Here is an 18,792-nt window from a genome sequence, read left to right as displayed (position 1 = left end):
CTGCATACATGTTGAAAAGGTATGGAGACAGGATGCATCCCTGGCACACACCCTTCCCTATTTTGAACCATGCAGTGTTACCCTGCTGTGTTCTGACTACTGCCTCTTGGTCCAAGTATAGGTTTCGCATTAGCACAATTAAATGTTCTGGGATTCCCATTCTTCTCAGAGTCAGCCACAGTTTGTTATGATCCACACAGTCAAATGCCTTTGCATAATCAATGAAACACAGATAGACATTCTTCTGGTAGTCTCTGCTTTCAGCCAAGATCCATCTAACATCAGCAACAATATCCCTAGTACCACAACCCCTTCTAAACCCAGCCTGGACTTCCGGCAGTTCTCTGCTGATGTGCTGTTCTAATCATTTGTGGATAATCTTCTGTAGAATCTTGCTTGCATGTGAAATCAATGACACTGTTCTGTAGTTTCCACACTCAGTTGGGTCACCTTTCTTTGGAATGGGAACAAATATAGATCTCTTCCAGTCAGTTGGCCAAGTGGTTGTTCTCCAGATTTCTTGGCACAACTTGGTTAGCTTATAAAATTAAGAATGTCACCCTTTAGTACTCCCTCTTTTTAAAAAACTATGAGGAGTTCTGGTGGCCTAGTCCATAGGGTGTTAGGCTCATTCAAAGGTGATGCCTCTCTGTCTGTTCAAATCCAAGAGCGGCACAAGAGAAAGTGGGGCACTCTCCTCACATGCAGTTTACAGCCTCTAAAACCTGCTGGAGGTCAGTTATGAATCAGTTCTGGCTTGACAGCAGTTGAGAGGTATCTACAAAGAAGCAACAGTTGCTGTGGTGTATAGATGAGTTTGGCAGCAGTCAGATTAAGTGAACAGGAGTGAACCAATTAGAATGGAAAAAAATGAGAATGTCTGAATGTATGAAGAGTGCAACACATTGCCAGTATTACTGAACAGTATGTGTAGAAATTACTGAATAGCAGATTTTACTGTGCATATTTTCACCAAAAATGCAATAAAATATTAAAAATAAGCTAACTCAAATCATACTGCTTGGCCTTCTCCCCTGTCTGATCTCCTATCTTAACAGCCTGTGAAAGATACAATCATTTACAATTTTACCTGGTTAGCATCTGTCTTTGTCTTCCTCCTAGTCTGGCTATAAGTATTCTGATGGTGCTCAATTAAAACTTGCAATTCTTCTAAGTGGCACAGCACTCTTCTGTCAATATACTGTCCTGATGTAACCTGGGGTTGCTGTCATGCTGAACTTTATGCCATAGGGGTGTCAAATGCCCTAACGGTTACCCATGGTGGACAGTGTTCGGTGGAGCTCCCAATTTAAGACAGGTTTGGAAGCAGGAGTGGTATCCGCTTCCTAAACCACATGCCTCTGGAAACTCTATGAACTTTGATGATTGTCCATAGTTATAGAAAGGCTTCAGGCCTTTTGTTCATAGGTTTGCTATGAGTCGTACTTGACTCAAAGGCAATCAACAACATGAGTGTATTCACCTCAGAAGTCAAGTCAAAGTGCAAAGACATTCATTGAGAAATCACAGTAACTGCTTTAATGTTAAAAAATTTATTTTTTTTCTAACATATCACACAAAATTTGGGAAGACACAGAGGCATGTCAACTAGCCCTCATCAAAATTTGGGCTGAAGAAAGAAAAAGAGCTGCCTAAAGGGATCTGGTAGCCAGAGAAACTGCAGAGATCAAGACAGCCTGGCCAACAGAACCACCGTGTGGGTCAGCTGTATTCACAAGCACCTCTTGGTGCAGTGGGGACAGTAGAACGTCAGCCCTAGACATTCTTCCTCTCCTGGAAGGGAAGCAGACGCTCACTCCTTAGACATGTTCTTGATGGTTTTGTGCTCCTTCATGGTCTTTTCCCAATCACTGCCATTGAACTCCTCGATGACCACACTTCTCACAGTGCCCTCATCCAGGCAATGTGGGGCAATACCTAGAAAGACATTTACAGACATGAGTAAATCTAGACATTCTGTTGGCTACAGACAAACCTCTCCGGTAAGCCCCATCCCGCTATATATAGGTGTTCTGAGTTAGACCTATAGCTTACAGCTTAAGGTTTCTGACTTCCTTTCCTCATCTGTCAGATGGGGACCAGACATCTGGAACCACTGATGGACTAAGGCTGGGCATCACTCAATACCAAGCTGTAATGTAGTAGTAGGTGGTAGTGGGAACAGTAGGACAGTAGGCAGGCTGAAGCCAAGAGCAATCTCTGCCAGTCTTAATAACTGACAGGCTGTGAATTAGATAAATAATTCTGTTTAGAAAGACAGCTTCCTAAAAATCAAATACTCCCTATTTAGGTAAGATTTTGCATTTTTCATAATTCTAATCCACAAAGAAATCAGATAAGAAACAAAAAGAAGTGGCTAAAAAAATGGGACAGCAGGGACAAGGGTACCAAGAGTCTACCTTCTTCCATCATAAGGCATAATTACACTGTCCCAGTCACAGTCCCCACCTCAGCTCAGGAGATGCCTTTCCCCACTAGTTCAACCACTAGTTTTCACTCAATTCACACAAAACTTCAAACTTCTCAGTACCTATTTAAGGGCTGTTTATTATGGCTTTTCCAGATTAAAGCAGGGCCTGAAGGAGGACCTGGATGTTCTGCTTGGTTTTTTTTAAAAAAAACTAATTTTTTTTTTTAAAAAAGGCAATATCTAGGCTCTTCATTTTTGCTTCCTTCACTCTTTAACCCCAGGCATTATGAAAATTGCATCCCCCAACTCTACAGGACTATCTCCCTCTACTTTCTACCCTTCAACATTGACCAAGTGGCTTAGAGTTTGGTAGCACATGGGAGACACAGAACCTGTTGTCAGAAACAGATTTCACAGGTTCAGCCATGAAATTGAGATGGCTTGCCTGGAGCCACCTGGACAGAGTTCCATTGAGGAATCCTATTCTCAGATACGCCTGTGGAAGTACCCAGTAAAGCAGTTATCCATTCACATCCATTCCTATCCTGCTGACCACTTATTTTAAACCTACACCAGCCACAGTCTCCCGAGCCCCACCTTTACTCACCATAGCCTCCAGGGTTTGAGCGGGGAGTATAAAAGCTCTGAACACCACACTTCTTACAGAAGGTGTGCCGGGCTTTGTGCGTGTTGAACGTGTATGTGGTCATGCTCTCAGCTCCCTATGTGAAAACAAATAAGTGTTCTCTTTTTATTAAGATCTTGTAAATAATACATTTTATAAACCAGATCTTTTTTGCAAGGCTTAATATGTGCCAGCCACCCTCCAACAGACACCCATTCAGGGCTTTAAGTAGTTTCAAAACACTTCTGAGTTGACCAGAACCCAACTACATGAAGCGAAGATGTTTTCATGCTATTGTCTACTGCTGTAGTCTAAAGACAGCATGCTCTGAACTGGACTTTGCCTAGAAGCAGATGCTCAAGGTTCCAACTGGAACAGAAGATTCATCAAAGGAACATGCTTTGTTTCCTCAGTACTGGTTTGATATGTATGGGGGAAATTAGAAATTGGCTATCTATGAAGGAGATAAAGGCATGAGGCATGATGTAGCCAGCTTACTAATTTTCAAGAATATGTTGTTGTTGATTGCCTTCGAGTCAAGCACGACTCATTGCAACCCTATGAACAAAAGGCCTGAAGCCTTTTTATAACTATCAACATTTATCAAAGTTCATAGAGTTTCCAGAGGCATGTTGTTTAGGAATTGGATGCGAGAAGGAAGTTAATCCTTCAAATAGGAATGCTGGTGGCTAGAAAACTAGGGACTGACATGTGGTATTGTTCAAAAGATGCTCAAAACTAGGTGTGAATCTGATGGTGAATAAATTAATCTTTATGAGATTGATCAATTGTTCCCATCCCACCAAGTTTAAATTGAACAAGTTTAGCAGCAAAGGTGGGAATCTCACTAACAGCAAAGAAGAGAAAGTAGAGAGTGCAACATGAGGTCAGAGATTCTTGCATCAGTTAGACAGAGACCCGCATGGGAGCAGCAGTAGCCTCAGCTCAGAACCAGAGCCCCCTGTGAGGCAGAGCTGATTGGGATTGCTGTCCCACAGAAGCAAGGCCAGGGGGCTTTGCCCAGACCTGCTGTGAGGCAAGATTCCCTCACTGGCAGGCCTAAGGTGCCCATCTATCCAACCAAATCTCTTACCCTAACCTAACCCGACCATCCAACCACAGTGGCCAGTTTTAGCTGCTCAAATATTCCAAACTTATGTCCCTTAAATTTTCTGCATTATTTGCCTAGGATATACCTCCTACTTACACCTTCCTCCTGCCCATATATGTAACCATTTTCATCATTCACATCTAAACACTGCAGTCAGCCTTCCTTACTCAATCTAGTCCCCAGCACCTTCCTGTCATATTAGTGTACTTTCGTTCCCCACTGTTTGGGATTTTTCCTTATCTGTTCCCCATCTCTGCAGAATGTAAGCTCCAAGAGAATGAGGGCTTTGGCAGTCACACTAACTGTTGAGCTTCAACACTGAGAACTGTGCCACGTGGTGACCAGGAACCACCCACTGCCAAGTCAATTCTGAGTCATGGCAATCCTACATGTGTCAGAGAGGTGCATGCCACAGGGTTGTGTATCGAAAGGAGGTCACCATTACCAGACCTTTCTTCCTAGGGTCCTCTGAGTGGACTAAAACCTTCAAGCTTTCAGTGAGCAGCCAAGTCATCACACAGCAAGTCCCTGCCATTGGGTCACTGAACCTTTGCTGTCTCTGTGTCTGTTCTACATTGTCACCAGTGGAGACTTCCTGTCTTTTGCCCAAGAAGCAGGTCTTGGATTTGCAGCCCTGGAGCAGCTCAGTCTTTGGACTCATTGTGGACTACACTACCAAAATCCTAACAGGAGAAGATAGTGTAGCTTTCTCTCACCGAGCCACTGGTGGATTCAAACTGCTGGAGAGGTGTAGCCTTTGAGTTAGCAGTGAAACTTCCTACTGACTGCACCACCAGAGCTCCTGTTAACACACAGTTAAATGCACTCACATCTTTCAAGTTGGAACCAACTCATCGCTGACCTTCTACTGTGCTTCCAGTGCAGTAAATCACATAGGAGGAGACTGCCCACCTTTCTCTCATGATACCCTGCTTGATTTAAGCCACCAGAGAGCTGAGACCTTTGATGTGGCATCATGGCTCCCTATGGATTATGCTGCCAGAATGCCCTGGAATTGCTGTGTGCTTTCAAGTCACAACTGATCTTAGATGACCCTTCAGCAGGTTTTCAGAGGCAGTGATTCCCACAGGAGGAGACTGCTCATCCTTCTCCTGGGAGCAACTGGTGAGTCCTAACAGTGTATCCTTGGGATTGCAGCACAGCAGCTTATCATGAGGCCACATATTTTTCTTGGGACAGTCATTTGTCCTTTACTTGCTAAGTGAAAAATTAGGTTTTGAACTTAAGCTTTAAAACATACAAACAAGAAATGGCTCCTTCAACAGGCTGGGGCTGAAAGTGAGAATGGTGTTCTACAGCACCTGAAAAGTATACTGATTAGCAGACCCAAGGAGAATTTTTTTTTAAAGTGCAAGGGACAAGGGAAATTAAGCATCAGTTCAGAGATTGCCCTGATGGTGTCTTCAGGAGAGTCTGGCAAAGGTGTTTAGGAGCAAAGGTGAACTGAGACTACAGCCACCAGAAGACACAGAGCACCATACCAGTTGTCTGAGAGCCTTTCAGGAAAGAAAAGGAATTGGCAGGCTGCCTCCCCTCTAAACATCCCACCTACAGTCAGCATGTTTCAGAGCCAAAATGAAGACAAATCAGCGCATTTGGGATTCAATCTCACTTACTCAGAGAGGCCAGCACTCAGATAGGCATTCTTCCTGCTAGTCCTGTCTTCCAGCTCCAACTAGGGCCTAATCATGGTCAGATGATCCAGGAACTAGCTCAGACTTGTTAAAAGAGAGTGACCCTTGTCTTAGAGACATTCACAGAGATGAGAGCCATGGAATTACAGTACAGACACAAGCAAATCTATCCCACCATGACAGGGGCAGAGGAAGGAGGGATAGCATTAAATCCCCACTCCCAGTAACATTATCAATAATATACCAGCAGTATTTTTTTGTTCTTAAATACTGTTTGACCTGAAGACTTTTCTTTCTATTTGTCAAAGATTTAGACACAGGGAAGACTACTGTTTGTAACTGGAATAAAATTGAGGCTCAACCTTGAAGTCCTGGGAATTTATTTGTGTCTCATCATATAATAAACTAAGCTGCAAATATTTCTCATTTATAAACATGGTGAACCTCCAAAGACTAGGTCATTACATGAAAATCAGCACTAAATGAAAATGGAAGATGATGCAGCATGAGTAAGTACATCATCACACAAGTGTCGAGCCCCTAAGAATCACAGGCCAGCCAAGGGCCCCTCTGGGAACCACTAACCTTGACAATCATAGTCAGTTAGACTCATAGTTAGACTTGTTACTACCAGAAGTATTGTTTGTGTATGTCCAAAATATCTGGACAGGTTTTTCTACTATTGTTATAAATACTAATGTTGGATATGAACAAATGATAAGCAAGTGCAGAGAATGATGGTTTAAGTAAATGAGGAAAATGGTTGAAGGAGAGCAAAATTGGGTGGCTACCAAGGAAAAAGATATCTAGGAAGAGCCAGTTTCTGACAACACTGATGAAACACCTCAGCAGACTGGCAAGGTGAGAATATCAATATATAGCTGAGGGAGAAATGCCATTTTATTGAGTTCTTTATTTATCAACCAAATGTTAAGTTCATAGGGTCGCTATGAGTTATCTATGAGCACTTAACAGTAACAAACAACAGTTAAGGTTCCAATCCTTGGGAAAAGACATCATGCTGAGAGATGTGGAAGGCCAGAGAAGAAAAGATGATCAACATGATAGACTGATATGATGACTGTAACAATGGGCTCGAGCATGTATTGGACTGTGGGGCTTGTGTAGGGTAGGAAAAGGGTTAGATCTGTTCATAGAATTGATGTGAGTCATAGAGAGCACTCTGTAGGCCTATTGGATAGAAAGTTATGCTACCAAGCTAAAGGTGGGTGATTTTAATCTATGGTCCTCAGCATACTTCTAAGTGGTATAGCACTGGTCTGTGCATTGCTGTACAGAGGTAACTCGTGGTTGCTGTGATGCTAAACACTGTAACACTGATATGTCAAATGCAATAATGGTTACCCATGGTGGACAGTGTTTGGTGGAGCTCCCAGATTAAAACAGGCTTGGAAGCAGGAGTGGCATCCACTTCCAAAACAGCTTGTCTCCAGAAACTCTTAGAGAAATGATGGAAGTTATACAAGTGTTCAGGTTCATAGGGTCACTATGAGTCATCTACAACTTGATGGCACTTAATAACAAGGGAGTAGAAAAAAGACTTTCCTGTGTGCACATACTTTTGTACTAACTTTAAAAAATTTCTCCAAAATAATAACGCTAAAATTGAAAATTTTTAAAAAATAATTTTTCATGGGAAAATGATCTGAGTGGGTTATAAAACAGAGAGAGTCGTAAACTCCTACTTTGGTAAAATATATTTGTCTGTGTAGGAAATAATCTATAAAGACAGATGCCAAAACATTAACAATTTCAGTGGTTGGTAAGATTTGGATGATTTTACTATTTTTTTTTTTTGCTTCTGTATTTTAAAGTGTTCGTATTACATAAAACACATAAGCAAAACCAAAACATGAAGAGAAAAATGGAATCTAGGTAAAGAAAGGAGATAAGCACCCAGGCAGATCTTTGCGCTAGCACTGAGAGCACAGAAAGCATCCCTGGGCTCACACAGCCCCACAGGCATCGAGCTGCACACCTCAACTCTGCCCTTACACACTAACCTTCAGGAGCTTGAAGCGAGAAGCTGGGACAATGAAGTGTCTGTTCTGCTTCTTCTTGCAAATGCTACAGCTACAAAAGAGACAGAGCAAATTCTAGATTATGAATAGCCATCTGTATCTTCTTATGCTCAAGAGTCCAAGCCTGATGTGTTCCAAGAGCTAGCTGACCCCACAGCCTGCCCACAGCTACCAGAGAAGGAGGCACTCAACAAATGGGTCAGTATCTGAGTCCCTGCTCAATACTTGCAGAAGAGTGACAGGTCCCCAGGCCAGCAGCTGAAGCCAGTCACCGAAGACCTGCTGGGTCACTCTCCACCCTCAGAGAGAAACTGCTGCTGATGGTGGGTTAGGATGGGCACAGAATGAAGACTCCAGTAGAGCCTAGAGTGGAAGTCTAGAGCAGAAGATGGGGAGTCTCCTGTGCAATTTACAGCCTCTGAAAAGCCCACTGGAGGGTCAGCTATGGGTCAGTTCTGACTCAACAGCACACAACAACAGCAGCACAACTCCTCTTTTCAAATTCTCTTTTAATGTAGATCTTCTAACAAATTATTCCATGATGCAGCTTCTCCAATCTGGAATCTGCTCCATTTGAGTAATCCTATGGTATTGACTTCCTCTCCTTTGCAGACCCTCCATCTCTGAAAGCATGGTGTCCTCTTGTTGTAGCACGACCACTGGGCTCAAATGTGTCAGGGATGTCGAGGATGACACGGGATAGGCCAGGGTTCAGATCTGTTGTTCATAGTGTCACTGCTGAGTCATACTTGACAGCACTTGACAATTACAACAAAGGGTTTTTACTTATTATTGGTGTCTAAGTCAAGTACTACTTAGGCAGAAAAATGTCAGTACAGTTGAACAGTTGGATTCTATGCCAACTACTAGCCCAGAAGTGAGAGCCTGTCTTCCTTGTTCTACCTCAACACAAGGAAAGTGCTAAGAAGCCAGTCCTCCACATGGACTGTCACATCTGCTTTATTAGAGGAACAGCAGGGTAGCTGAGGGCATGGAGAGCTTCCGGGGACACAACTCTCTTCTCACCCTTTTCCACTCTTGTTGTGTGCTGTCAAGCCGGCACCAACTCATAACCCCAGTGGGTTTTCAGAGGTTGTAAATCACACAGGAGATTGCCCATCTTCCACTCCAGGTTTGTATAAAATCTCTGTCGGAGCCTTTTCACTCTGTGCCCAGCCCAAGCAAGCTCTAGCTAACTAACTCTCCACCCCACCAGCAGCAGTCTCTCCCTGAGTGTGGGGAGTGACCCACAAGGCCTTGTGCCACTTGGGATAGTGCTGCAGGAGTGAGCTCCATGGGATCTCCTGTGTGCGCACACACACGTGCTTACACACAAAGCAGACTCTGTTATTGTGAATGTTCCCTCCAACATTTTTAAAGAGAACAATGAATCCTTACACAACCTGACTTCAACAGTTACCAACTCAAGGTCAGTACCATTTTGGCTGTATCATAATTCCAGAGTATTTTGAAGCATTTCCTTTTAACTAGAAATGTTAGTTCAAGCTGGCAGGAGAAAAGGACTCACTTGCAGTCAAAGATATGCAAGTCAGCTGAGGCCCAAACTTCAAAGCGAACTGCTCCACAGTGGCAACCACCGGTGTGTTTCACCAGGCCTTGGTATTCACTAAACGAAACAAAATCCAGAGAGTTAAAAATTTCAAAAGAATCTGGCTGGGGCCTCATTTCATGGTTCAGGATCTCTCTTTTGTGTTCTTACTATGGGAAGAAGCAAGATAGGAAACAGTTTTATGTGATAACCAGATGCATTTCTGTTTTTAAGGAGAGATTGTCAACTTTATACAAGGAAGGATTCAATCCCTTCTTTGTCCATTTCTTAAATTTTGTTAAATTACAAAATGAAACAGTACAAAAATCTGGACTGTGTAGTGATAAGCATGAATGTTCTAAGCCTATTATCTGAACATTTTCATATAAATGTCAGTATAAATTAAGTATAAATGTATACTTAAAATATGGGTTTGCCAGAAGATAAAATTTTTGCTCTTTCTAAACTTAAGCAATGGAGCTCCAGTGGCCTAGTGGTAAGAAGTTGTGCTACAATCCCAAAGGCAAGTGGTTCATATCCCCCTGTCACCCCTGCAATTTACTGCCTCTGAAAAGCTGGAGGAGCCTCAACTATGCGTCAGGTCAACTGTGTCAGTTCCAACCCGACAGCACAAAACCACCACCACAAACTTAAGAAACCACCAAATACATTACTCAGGGCATAATTTAGTTATTGTTTTGACAACTTGGTACAAGATACAATTAAAAAAGACTGAGTCTGTTGGTTTGGAAAATATTTCTGAGAAAGTAACAAAGGGTGCTAAAAATTCTTCTATCTTCCCCTCCAGTATTTTCACATACAAACTTTTTACACAGCTGTAAATGTACATTCAGGGAGCTCTGGTGGTCTAGTGGTAAGAAGCTGTAATCCCAAAGGCACCCAGCTGGAATCTATAACCTGCTCCCCAGGAGAAGGAACAACAACAACAAATATATGTTACATACAATCATAATCCTTTTAGAACCTATTATATAAAAAACCCCAAAACTCCTATTCCTCTGTCATCCAGTTGGTTCCAGGGTTTCTGAGGATGTATTTTTGACATGAGGAAACACCCATCTTACTCCCTTGGAGCAGCTATAAATTCAAATTTGCCAATCTTTCCGTTAGCAGCTCACCATGCACACCACCAGCCATAATTGAACACTGTTGTTGTGTGCTGTTGAGTTGGAACCGACCCATAGCTGACCTTCCAGCGGGTTTTCAGAGGCACAGAGGAGTTTGCCCATCCTTCTCCAGCAACATTAAGATTTTGTAATTATCAGCTAATTACTTTCCAAAAGGGCTGAATATTCTTACCAGTAAAAAATGAGAACGTTTCACAGTAGCTTCTTAAGCAGTAATTATAAAAAATATAGCTCACTGCTATTTTAGTTTATAATTATTTAAGAATGGTGTTCCATGTTTCTGTACAAGTTAGACTATTTCATTACATACACTTAATTTTTTTCTGTGTACACAAATGTTTATTGTTAAAAATTCAAACATAATATAATGCTAAAAATCTCTCTACCTCCCAGAGTAAACTCCCACAAACTTTTCTTCTATACATTGGTGAGGTGTTATACATTTTGCAAAAAATTTCTAGGTTATGGCTTTTCTTTTTTAAAAAAATTAATGTAAGTACATATTCACGCCAATCTTACAGGTAAAAATACCTCATCTTGTTACATCTACATTTTCAAATCCTTATTTGATCACGTATCCATTTTAAATTAAGATTTACCTCAAATTTTAGGTTTTTTGCTTTTGAGGCTCTTAGGATCTCACTCCTCTATCTAGCAGATATATAATAATTAATAGCAAAGTTCAGCTTATATAGTTCTATATGATGAAGCAAAAAGTCAAGCACGCAGAAAACCAACATTTCAGCTCTGACAAAGAGCATGCTCCCCTACAAGAAATTTCTTCTGGAACAAAACATTTTTGTTCAAGAAGATGTTTCATTATCAGGTAGTTGGACATTAATTGTTAAGTTGTTGTCTTGCTTTTTCCCAGAGTTTGGATTCCGTGACTCATAACTGATATTTAGATAATATTATTATGCTATAAGCACAATTATTCTACAGACTGGGATCCAAATGGGGGCGGTGGGCAGTCCTTGCCAAAATTAAGAATTTCGGAAAATCCTGTGCACACACTCATAGCCCTGGGCGCGCCTGGAGGCTTCGAGAAGAGGAGGACCTGGCGGAGCCAAAGGCGTCACGAGTGAAAGAACATAAAGCCCCTTTCCCTTAGGGAACGCTGTCGCCTTTCCAACTCAAACATCTCCTTCTGGGATCAGCAAGCCCAGCTTCCCTCGTGAGTGTGTGGATCAAGAGGGCAAACTCTCGTCTCCCTGGGCTCAAAACTCTTAAAGCCTTTTTCAGTCCCCGCTACCAGCCTCCAGAATACCACCCACAGGAGACACAGAGCCAGGGAGGGAGGAGAATCCTGGGCAAATGTGGTTAAAGAAGATGGGCTCCTGTGCAAACACCGGAACAAAGACGCAGGGCTGCGGAGGTCGTGGGGCTGCGGTTCCCCTCCCTGGAGGCTGGCGGCCGCACACTCGGACTCGACGCCCGCTCCTGGCCTTCTGAGCCCTGCGCGCTCCGGGCAGCGGCCGCACGTTCCCGCCATGTCAGTGACCAGGGGCCGTGAGCTGGCCGCCCTGAGCGCCCCGCGAGCGCGGACTGCACGCCGGAGCCGCCGGACGCCACACTCACAAGGTGTCCAGCAGGAGCCTGGCTGCATCCTCGCAGCTCAGCCGCTGCCGCTTCTGGAACGTCTCCCAGCGCTCCCTCTGGTCGCCCAGGTCCAGCGCGGTAACCGAGGACGTCGGGGTAGCCGGGGTCGGTGGCGGTGGCTGCGGGAGCGGTACAGGATCCGGCGGCGGCAGCGGATCTCCGGGGCCCGCTTCCAGGGCCCGCGGCGACAAGTGCCTTGGCTGCCGCTTTGTGGACGCCTGCCGACCGACCGCGCGCCCCGAAGCTCGGGACTGGTCCAGAGAACGCCGCGCGCGTCCGGCACCGGCACTCGAGGCGGTGGACGACACTGAGGCTGCGGGCCGCCTCTGCCCGCAAGCCTTCCCAGTCTTCCCCGCCACGCCACTCCGCGACCGCCGCATGGCTCCTGCCGCGCGCTCCTGCCGCCAGCGAACAGGCCCATGCGCGCACCTGTCGCCAGGACACAGGCCGCACGCTCCCGCCACGGGCTCACAGGCACCACCCCACCACGCGCACCCGCCACCAGCACACGCCCGCCGCGCGCTCCCGCCGTGCCTGCCCTCCGCCCGCTGGGGGGCGCTGCACCGAAATCTCGCGTTCGCGCTTGGCTACTGGCCGCAAGACCTTCAGGGCCGCCACCTGCCTGTCGGGCTCCAAGCCACTAGAGAGCTCTAGGCGCTCAGCACCCTCCTAGACTCCGCGCGGGCCTGGCCCTTGGGGTCCACCCTCAGCCTCATCCCAGGGAGCAGCCTGAGGCAATTTCCGCTTCTTGATGCATCCACCTGCTGGATAAAGGGCAGCAGAAAGCATACTTCATAAACTTGCTGTCTCTTGCCAGAATATAAACTAAGGCCTTGGAAATATCTATAATCAACATTTCATTTGCTTTAATAAAAAGAATACGCTAACTTTGTACCAGATTCCATTTATTAAGATTTCACTGAGCACAGCATTAGAGTTTACAGACAAAAGAACAAGAATCACTTATGCATTTTAAATATTTTCTGAGTATCTTCTATCTTATTTGTAGCTGTAAAAAAATTACTTTTTACGTTGTATCCTATTTTAATTTCGTCTTTATTGGATCCTTATTTTATTGTTAATGCATATTTCACTTGCTGTTATTTTTTGAATAATGAAAATATTAATGACTGTCATGCTACAAATATAGTCGTTAAAATATTAATAACCTCAATTTAAAAACCATCTTAAAAACAAATTTGAGACCTTGAACACTAACAAATGAAGATCAGATGAGCTGTGGGAGGATATCCAGAATAATATCCAGGAAGAATGAAAAAAAAGGTAATTATAAAGACAGAAAAAGAAGAAAAGACCATGGAAAAACTCTTAATATTGCACTAAAGCACCCGTAGCAGACAGAAGAAATCAAGAAGTTAAGGAACTAAATAGAATATTTCAAAGGGCAGCTCTGGAAGACAAAGCAAGGTATAATTAAATGTGCAAAGAGCTGGATTTGAAAAATCAAAAGGGACAAACTCGCTTAGCATTTCTAAGCTGAAGGAATTGAAGAATAAATTCAAGTTGCAAAATTTAAGGATGCTATGGACAGAATGTTGAATGATCCAGGAAGCATTAAAAGAAGATGGAAGAAGTACACAGAGTCATGTTGTTGTTGTTGTTGTCGTTGTCGTTAAGTGCTGTATAGCGACCCTATGAAGGAGAGTCCTCAGCGCTTGGGTGTCTGTCATCCTCTCTCCAGGTTCATAGGGTTTCTGGAGGCAAGCTATTACGGAAGTGATGCCACTCCTCCTTCCAAACTTGATTTAATCGAGGAGCTCCACCCCACTCTCTGTCCGCATTGGGTAGCCAGCCATTAATGCATTCGACACATCAGTGTCACAGTGTTCAGCCTCACAGCAACCACAAGTGACCGCTGTATGGCAACTTGTACACCAGGGCTATACGCAGAGTCATTATATCATAAAGAAATTCTTGACATAGAAGAAATTTGTGAAACAGCGTATAATCAGGAGGTAATGGTGATAAAGGAAGAAGTGCAAGCGCTCTGAAGGAATTGACAAAACATAAGGCTCCAGGAATTGATGGAATTGACGTGACTTATCTCAACAGACAGATGCTGTCCTGGATGCGCTCACCAGGTTATGCCAAGAAATCTAGAGGTCAACTACCTGGTCAACTGGCTGGAAGAGATCCATATTTATTCTCATTCCCAAAAAAGGTGATCTCACAGAGTGTGGAAAATATCGAACAATTATCACTAATATTACATGCAAGCAAGATCCTCTGAAGATTATTTAAAATACTACAAAATGATTGGAACAGCACATCAACAAAGAACTGCCAGATGTGCAAGTGGGGTTTCAAAGAGGCCATGACACTAGGGATATTATAGCTGATATCAGACCGATGTCTTTCTGTGTTTCATTGACTATGCAAAGGCATTTGACTGTGTCAACAAAATGTGGCTTATCTTGAAAAGAATGGGAATCTCAGAACATTCAATTGTGTTTTTGTGAAAACTATACTTTGACCAGGAAGCCATCCTCAGAACAGAGGAGGGAAACACTGCATGATTCAAAATCAAAAAAGGTGTACATAATGAATGCATCCTATCTCTATACATTTTCAATCTATATGCAGAACAGATCATCCAGGAGGCTGGACTTCATGAGGAGGAATGTGGCATCAGGGTTGGAGGAAGATTCATCAATCTGCGTTATGCAGATTGCTTGCTAAAACTGAGGAGGACATGAAGCATTTGCTGCAGAAGGTCAAGGACTCAACACCAAGAAGACAGAATCTCTATTTTCATTTATTAGATGTATCTCTTGTAGACAACTTATTGATGGGCTTTGGTTTTTTTTATACATTCTCTTGATTTTTTTCTTGATTGGTGCTTTTAGTCCATTCACATTAAGTGTGATTATTGACAGGTCAGATTATATCATTGCCATTTTGCGGTGTATCTTTTTTTGTTATTTCTTTTTTTAAAAAAAATTCATTATTTTTTGTGTACCATCAGATCAGATCTGACTGGTACAGGAGGACATTGTTCCTCCTTCTCTAGCAGAGCATCTGGTGGATTTGAACTGTGCACCTGTGAGCTTGCAGTTGCAGCTTCTTGCCACTAGGCCACAAAAGCTTGCATTTTTGTTATTTCTTGTTACTGTGTTCCATCCACTTTCCTTTGAAGTCTCTGTGTGAAGGACTTCCCTTAAAAGTTCTTGTAGGTTTGATCTTGTTTTCACAAATTACTTGAGTTCTTTCTTTTCTGCAAAGTATGTGATTTCTCCATATTTGATGGAGAGCTTTGCTGAATACAGGATCCTAGGGTGACAATGATTTTCTTTCAACTTTCTGTATATATCATCCCATTGTCTTCTTGCTCACATGAGTTCTGCTGAAAAATCAGGACTTAATCTGATTGCATTTCCTTTGTTTTTCTCTTGCTGATTTCAGTGTTCTATCCTTATCTTTTATTATGGGAAATTTGCATTGATGTTTTCCTTTATGATGTAGTCTATTTAGTGTTTACTGAGCTTCCTGAATGTGGATTTCCTCATTCTTCATAATACCTGGGAAGTTTTAGTCTATTACAACTTCCAAAATTTTCTCAGTGACTTCTCTATACCTCTAATCTTCTGGAATTCCAATCATATGTATATTGTTCCTTTTGATGTCATCCCATATGGCTCTAAGGTTTTCTTCATTTTCCTTATGTCTCATCTCTGATTTTTCTTCTAGTGTTTCTGTTGAGGTTCTTCTCTTCCAGCTCACTGACTCCCTGCTCTGCCTCTTCTGCTTTTTTTTCCCTTCAAGCATGTTGGACACTTCTGCCATTTCAGTATTAATGTTCTGGATTTCATTTTCATGCCTTTCCGTTATTTTTAGTACTGTATTGGCAATATCTCTATCTTGTCATGATATTTTAAGTTCTTATACCTCTTCATCTATCTATCTTCATCAAGTTCTTCCTCATCAATATACTTCTTCTGGCTCCATGTCTCTGTATTTATTCCCATTCCAAAAAAAAAGGTGACCGGACAGTGTGGAAATTATCAAACAATATCACTGATATCACGTGCAAGCAAGATTCTGCTGAAAATTATCTAAAAACAACAGAGAACGTCCAGATGCACAGGCTGGGTTTAGGAGAGGCTATGGTACTAGTGTTATAACACTGCTAGTGTTATATGGATCTTGGTTGAATGCAGAGAGTACGAGAGGAATGTTTTATTGACTATGGAAAGGCATTTGACTGTGTGGATCACAACAAGCTGTGACTGACTCTGAGAAGAAAGGGAATCCCAGAGCATTTGATTGTGCTTATATAAAACCTATACTTGGACCAGGAGGCAGTCATCAGAACAGAGCAAAGAGACACTACATGGTTCAAAATTGAGAAGGGTCTCCACCAGGGATGTATTTTGTCTCTATACCTTTTCAATCTGTCTGCAGAACAGATTATCCAGGACACTGGACCTTATGAGGAGGCATGTGTCATCATGATTGGAGGAAGATTCATCAACAACCTGCGTTATGCAGATGACACAACCTGCTTACTGAAACTGAGGAGGAGCTGAAGTGTTTTCTGTAGAAGGTCAAAGACTGCAGCCTTCAATATGGATTGAAGCTCAACATCAAGAAAACCAAGATTCTCACCATTTGGCCAATTGACAGCATTATGATAGATGGTGAAGAGATTGAAATTGTTAACAGCTTTAGTTTGCATGGCTACACAATCAACACTCTTGCTATTAGCAACCAGGAAATCAAAAGACTGATTGCATTGGGAAAGTCAGCTGTCAGGGACCTCTCCAGGATATTGAAGAGCAACAATGTCAGTCTGAAGACTAAGATGTGCCTGGCCCAGGCCATGATCTTTGTAATTGCTTGCTATGCATCAGAGAGCTGCACAATGACTAGAGATGATAGAAAGAGAATCGATGCCTTTGAGCTGGGGTGCTGGATAAGAGTGTTGAATATATCATGGACTCCAAGGAGAACAAATAAATTCTTCCTAGAGAGGGTGAAGCCAGGCTTCTCTTGGAAAACAATGATTCTGAGGCCTCATCTGACATACTTTGGGCATGTTTCAAGGAAGGATTAGTCCCTTGGAGAGGAATATCACACTTGGAAGGATGGAGTGAGGGAGAAAGAGAGTGACACCATCGATGAGATGGATTGATTCAGTGACTGGGGTAATGAGGGTGTGTCAGAGACACAGTTGGCACAGGGTGCAGGTTTCAGGACTGTTTTACAAAGGGTCATTATGAGTCACAAGCAACTCAACAGCGCATAACAACAACAAAAACAAGAAGTCTCAGGAGCATTTGCTTTCTTAGTGGTTTCCATTATTTCTTCCATCATTTGCACCTTCTTCCATAGCTGTTCAAATAATTCTTCATAAATATATTTTTTCCTATTTCTCTACCTCTAGGCTATTGCCTTAATTTGTGGCTTCCATTGTTTCTTCCATCATTTGTACTTTCATTTGTAGCTGTTCAAATGCCTCCAAATCAACATATATCATCTGCTTTCTGGACTCTGGGGTATTCATGAGTTCTCCAATATTCTCTGCTATTTTTTTGGAGAAGGATAGACTTGATAGTCAAAGGCTGGAAAAAATATACCAAGCAAATGACATTCACAAAAAAAGCAGAGGTGGCAATACTAATCGCTGATAAAATAGACTTCAGAATGAAAATCACCACAACAGATAAGGAAGGGCACAATATAATGATTAAAGGTACAATAGACCAAGAAGACATAACATCGGTGAACATCTGTGCACCAAATGATAGACCTGCTAAACACAGAAAACAACTGCTAACAGAATTGAAGAAAGAAATATACAGTACCACACTCTCACCAAAGGATAGGTCAACTCAAAAGAAACTTAACAAAGATGCAGAAGAGCTAAACTATACAATCAGCCAACTTGACCTTGTGGATGTATTCAGGGTACTGCATCCAACTAAAACTCAATTCCTCATTTTGAAACACATGGTATTTCCTTGCTCTATTCTAATGATTGCATCCCGGACCAAGTATAGGTTTCACATGAGCACAATCAGGTGTTCTGGCATTCACATTCTTATCAAGTTTAGCCAGAATTTATTGTGATCCACACAGTAAAATGCCTTTGTGTAGTCAATGAAACACAGGTAGACATTCTTCTGGTACTCTCAGCTTTCAGTCAGGATCCATCTGATATTGGCAATGATGTTCTTAGGGCCACAGCCTCTTCTTCTTCTTCTTTTTTTTTAAACCAAAGAATAACATATTTATTTCACTTAAGTTCTTAAAAATACTTTTTTGGCAGTTGTCACATAAGATGTCCTAACATAAAGGATTAAAAAAAAGCAAAGCAAAGCATTAAAAACAGACCCAAAATGTTAAGATTTTATTTACAAAGCTTCTTTGTTGTACAGAAAGTAAAAATGCTGTTACAATCTCAAAGTAACTGGTAGCCACGAATGGTTGAGACTCACCGATCACAGCTACCCACGCTACAGCAAGTTTTACACAAAAAACCTAACAACGCTTATAATTTTGTTGGGGCAAAGTCCCCACACTTGGTGGTGGAGTTCCAAGAGGGACTAAACAGGAAGGTGGAATGTCACAGGAACTATTCTTTGGCTCTTTGGGTGGGTGGGTGTCCTGGG

The 18,792-nt window shown here is 42.6% G+C and overlaps 1 protein-coding gene and 1 pseudogene across 1 annotated transcript; both read right to left on the bottom strand.

Moving 5' to 3' along the window:
* Positions 1-1,773: 1,773 nt before the first annotated feature.
* Positions 1,774-12,540, bottom strand: CENPV (centromere protein V). The gene is made up of 5 exons (XM_006901398.1): positions 12,140-12,540; positions 9,393-9,491; positions 7,847-7,916; positions 3,039-3,153; positions 1,774-1,938 (listed from the first exon to the last, which is right to left on the bottom strand). The coding sequence occupies exons 1-5, from the start codon at positions 12,538-12,540 to the stop codon at positions 1,814-1,816; spliced, it is 810 nt and encodes a 269-aa protein (XP_006901460.1). The 3' UTR covers positions 1,774-1,813.
* Positions 12,541-16,086: 3,546 nt separating this feature from the next.
* The window catches only part of LOC102854673, a 3,541-nt pseudogene continuing 835 nt past the window's right edge, over positions 16,087-18,792 (bottom strand).

This window comes from Elephantulus edwardii, unplaced genomic scaffold, assembly GCF_000299155.1.
Source record: "Elephantulus edwardii isolate Elephantulus edwardi_28Jun2011 unplaced genomic scaffold, EleEdw1.0 scaffold00324, whole genome shotgun sequence".
Classification (NCBI taxonomy): Eukaryota; Metazoa; Chordata; class Mammalia; order Macroscelidea; family Macroscelididae; genus Elephantulus; species Elephantulus edwardii.
The sequence above is the reverse complement of the archived record's forward strand: the minus strand, read 5'-3'. Positions and strand labels throughout refer to the sequence as shown.

What these genes read in the sequence shown, in the direction of transcription:
- CENPV (XM_006901398.1), bottom strand. Translation starts at nt 12,540, where the DNA reads ATGCGGCGGTCGCGGAGTGGCGTGGCGGGGAAGACTGGGAAGGCTTGC. An exon ending in AGGCTCCTGCTGGACACCTT is followed by an intron (nt 9,492 to 12,139) that starts GTGAGTGTGGCG and finishes TGTTTCGTTTAG; the next exon opens with TGAATACCAAGGCCTGGTGA. An exon ending in CTCAAACCCTGGAGGCTATG is followed by an intron (nt 1,939 to 3,038) that starts GTGAGTAAAGGT and finishes ATGTCTTTCTAG; the next exon opens with GTATTGCCCCACATTGCCTG.